The sequence below is a fragment of the Conger conger genome, chromosome 16 (genome assembly GCF_963514075.1).
Source record: "Conger conger chromosome 16, fConCon1.1, whole genome shotgun sequence".
Lineage (NCBI taxonomy): Eukaryota > Metazoa > Chordata > Actinopteri > Anguilliformes > Congridae > Conger > Conger conger.
In genome coordinates, this window is record NC_083775.1 from 5628790 (window position 1) to 5633149 (window position 4360).

The window sequence follows — 4360 nt, forward strand, 5'->3', positions numbered from 1 at the left end:
CCTTGATGGGGCTTTAAAGAACATTTACCCCATTAAGCACTTTAAGGTTGCTTTCCTCCAAAATATATACCCAAATATTAAACTGCAGAATATTGTAGTTATATGAACAGAGATTCTGCATGACAGACACCAACTGTAGGGATTATTCAGAAATACCAATTAAGATTGGGCCAAATGGACAACAAAAGTTGGTCAAAATGTAAAAGTAGAGTATTGGGCATTTCAAAACACCAATTTTACCAGCAAAATAAAAACGAGCAACTCAGGGTGTGGTTAATGTATACTGCAGGTTTATTACAGGAATCTAAAGAGAGGCAAAGCAACAACCATCCCCCTCCACCCTACAGTCAGACAACCAGTCAATTATTTCCAAAAAATAGTACAAAAACAGAGCATTTAAAAGGAGAAATAAAATAGTTACACAAATTTTAAAACAAATCAGAGGACTGCAGAGTGTAAAAACCGCTTCCCCATCTCCTGGCACACAGCTGGGACAGATCTTAGCTGGTATCCATCTGCAAGACAATTGGCAACAATTACTTTAGTTCAAGAGTCAGCTTTTCAAAGCACAAGGCAACAGATGGAGGGCAACCATGCTTCACTTCAGGGGCTTGACCAGGGCAGTGTCCAAAACTGCTTACCTATGCCCACTATTGAGTATACAAGTTGTGCAAGTAAACAAGTTTGACATGGCACAAGGACTTGCATCGTGAAGCAGGATTACCAGGTTAGCTGGATAACGGCACACATTAAAAGCCAGAACAGCTCTTTACATCGATCAGTGTTCCAGATTTGCGAGGGTGCTGGATTATACTCAGTGTAGTTATCCAGCTATCTGCAATCCTGCTTTGTGGAACAGGCCCCAGGTCTATCCAAGAGGGATCGTCACAGCCCAGTCTACCACAAACAGACGCATGTGGAAAAATGTACCCTACCAAATGTTGTGCTATTATTTTAAGTTAAATGCTTCGGTACTTCTTGTTTTAACTTTAAAACTCCTGGCCCGGGAGAGGGGTTGCAAATTACCCATGGCTAGAAACCTGTATGCATGGCATGTACTTTGTATTTTATAGATAGAGCAATGTTGTATGCATTTGTCCCGGTCAAATAAATCAAGAAAATTAAGAAAGCGTTCATACTGAGATTAGCGTTAAACGTAGACAATTGAACAGTAAACTAGAGAAAATGAAGTCAAGTCAACGCCGAGTTCCAGCAGACGGGCCACTCCCCGCAGGACTCACCCTGGCGTTGTAGGCGTCTAGCTGGGCGTCCAGCTCCTCAGCAGACAGCTGCTGTTTGGGGTTGCTCCTGCCCCCTCCTCCGCCGCCCCGGCCTCGGCCCCGGGTGCCTCCGCCGCGGGTCCCCCGCCTCTGCGTCCCCGTGAAGCCCCCGCCGCGGATCCTGCTCATGACCCCCCCGCCTCGGTTCAGCCTGCGGGGGACAGACAGGGAAAAAATAAACCTGATGAGTGACCGCACAGACGGGGACAGGAGGGAGCCGCACCAGGTGACGAAACTGACACTCACCCCTGCATCGGAGGCCGCCTCTGTGTGTCGATCTGTGATGTGACCAACTGGATGTTCATTGGTCTTCCTGCAAATAAAAACATTAGATAAGTTCCTGGCTAAAACACCCCCCTTCCCCCCCCCCCCCCCATTGTTAGAAACCCAGGACTGATGTGTGTAGCATTTCAGTTTTGTGCAACTAAACTTCAGTTCAGTGTCCTCAACACAGCCTATAGCACGAAATAGTCTCAGGGACAACAATCCTAATGAATACATTTGGCAAAAAAAAGCAGAAAGTGCAAAAATCTGGAGTTTTTCCTAAGCATCATGTAGAATGATCTTAAGACAGGCACATGCTCAGGGGGCAGGCACTTACCATCCAGGGGAACACCATTATACTGCTTCATGGCCTTGAGTGCATCTGCCTTCCTCTCGAAGTGGACGTCTGCGGTACCGAGACTGCGTCCCGACCGGTCGTAGTGCACAGCCGCCTTCTTCAACGTGCCGAACTCTGCGAACAGCTCCTGAACCCAACCACAACAAGAAGTTAGAACTCGGGCCCGGTAAAGCCTACACAGCTTGGAGGAACCTTAAGAGACATTGGCGCAGGCCTACCTGAATGTCGGCGTCCGACACCCCAAAGTCGAGATTGGAAACGAGGAGTTTGCCCCCGGTCTCGACGCCCGCACCAGTGCTGGCCCCCGTGCTGAAGCCGCTGTCGAACATGTCGTGCTGCCACTTGTCCGGGAGTTGTTTGGGCTGGAAGAGACCAAACAGAACGCACCTGCTAACTGTGGGATCCCCGGGCCTCCATGACTGGAGCACGCAGGAGAAAGACCGCTGCCGCACACCAGTTCATGCAGAACAGGGACCCCCAAGCAAGCAACACAACTTGACCTGTGAAATCAGTCCAGAACAGACCAACCACAAATCCCCAAAACAATGGAGGTAAAAAAAAATAAAACCATCCAAATTACAAATCTAAAAACCAATAAAGATCAAAATGAATAATAAAAGTTACATTTAAAATATTAATTTCTAAACATTTGATCAAGATTTCTCAATCTTGATCCAACATATTGCATCCATTTCACCGAGAACAAGGAATTAAACTGGCCATGTCACAGCCATTGCACCGAGAACAGCGCATTATGCGGTGCAATTAGCCTGTAAATTACACAGTCAGTGGCAGAAGTAGCAAATCATGCCCCTTGTTTAATGGGCCCTCCCGCTTAGTACCCAAATTCCCCAGAAAAACTGCTTGCCGCCCGTTCAGCTGCGAGCACTCCGGAAACCAAGGCCGAGTTCCTTCGACTGGTGTAGACCGAGGGAACCCACTGATCAGGAGGCGAGCCACTTGCTTAAAAACCCTCGTCGGCTCGATCTGTGCTGCAAGGCCCTTTCGTCCGGGATCCCATCTGCATCAGCGTCAAAACGTCGATCTCATCTCACTCGTCCAGATTACAGTCCGTTTTTTTAAAAAGGGTTAATGCTTGCAAGCAGCTGTTGCACTTGTCACTCTCCTCGTATCCAGCAGCGGCGGCCATTTGAGCGTCCGTTTTGAGGCTACGCCATTTTGTTTGTACGGAATTTTTGGGGAAAACCGCCTATCGTCGTTCACCTCTTGGCTCTTGCGTTTCTAAAGTCCATGAATGATCACAAATTAAACCATTACAGGTGAATATTGCCTCTATAGAGAAGCTTGCAGCGAATCGTGAACTTTTGAACAAAGGCGTTCATTCATTAACCGGTTCATTAAGGACCACTTCACGGCTTGTGCGCCCAAACCGAAAATCTTACAAATCAGATGAACGATTCTTCGATGTAATGGTTTGCAGTATGAAACAAAAACAAAAAAACCGACACTTTGGTGTCGAATTAAAAAAACTGAAAAAGAGCACATGCTTGAGGAAATCTGTTGTTTTGATGATCCAGAATTCAAAATGGCGCTCCAACGCTAGCTAGCAAACACTCCGTTGTGACTGCGGGTTTCAAAAAAATGATTAAAAATACGAGCGGCTATTGGTAAAACAAATCGGTTGGGGAAAGGAAAACGTTATTAAACATCCTCGATGGTGATAAAATTAACTGCCAGACAAACATTTTCCTTCACATTAAGATTCCAGAGAAATCCAAGGATTAGCTAGCTACATGGATTTAGCCAGCTAACGATTTAGCTAGCTAGCCAGAGTAAAGAAGCCTTGACCCAGGCATTTTCAGGTGCCAGGTTTTTCTCCTCTGTATGCCTATTCCGTGTTCTCTCATACCCTGCTGTACGGCGTTGGTCGGCTTCTACCCCGGCTCAGGTTCTGTCGACTCCGCATAGGGCCAGATCCTCCGCCGCGGCCCCCAAAGCCGCCTCCACCTCCAAGTCGGCCGACGCCACCGCCTCGTCCGCCGCCCGAACCACCCCGGCCTCGGCTTCCCCTACCTCCGCGGCCCCCTCCACCCCCACGTTGCTGCCTGTTTTGCTTGATTATGTCGTCCAAAGACATATCCATTTTATCAGCCATGCTGAACTCTAGACTAATACTTAAACTGCAGTCAGCTAGCTAAACCAAACAATCACGCACTCCGCTACTCTGGCCTACAATCACTAGCTCGCTCGGTGTTCCTACGGCGCTGACCTGCTAACTACGGAATGATGACGGATTGGGGGCAGTGACTGCCTTTATAATAGACCAGACCGGCAACGCGTCACTGCCGTACCCACGCCCCTTCTCGGGGACTGGGATACCACAGCGGGAACAGGGAATTTGACCTAAATTAGCTGTATCTTTTCACAACAATATTCGATATTTGTATTATTACTATAAGTAATTTCCATTCTAGACACTTAGACACTCGCTACCTAA

The 4360-nt window shown here is 47.6% G+C and overlaps 1 protein-coding gene across 1 annotated transcript; it reads right to left on the minus strand.

The window, feature by feature from the left end:
* Positions 1 to 268: 268 nt before the first annotated feature.
* On the minus strand, positions 269 to 4157 carry LOC133114572 (THO complex subunit 4-like). Its single transcript, XM_061224075.1, has 6 exons — positions 3773 to 4157; positions 2121 to 2264; positions 1882 to 2029; positions 1527 to 1593; positions 1242 to 1431; positions 269 to 515 (listed from the first exon to the last, which is right to left on the minus strand). Exons 1-6 carry the CDS (start codon positions 4016 to 4018, stop codon positions 501 to 503), a joined length of 810 nt encoding a protein of 269 aa, XP_061080059.1. The 5' UTR covers positions 4019 to 4157; the 3' UTR covers positions 269 to 500.
* Positions 4158 to 4360: the final 203 nt, after the last annotated feature.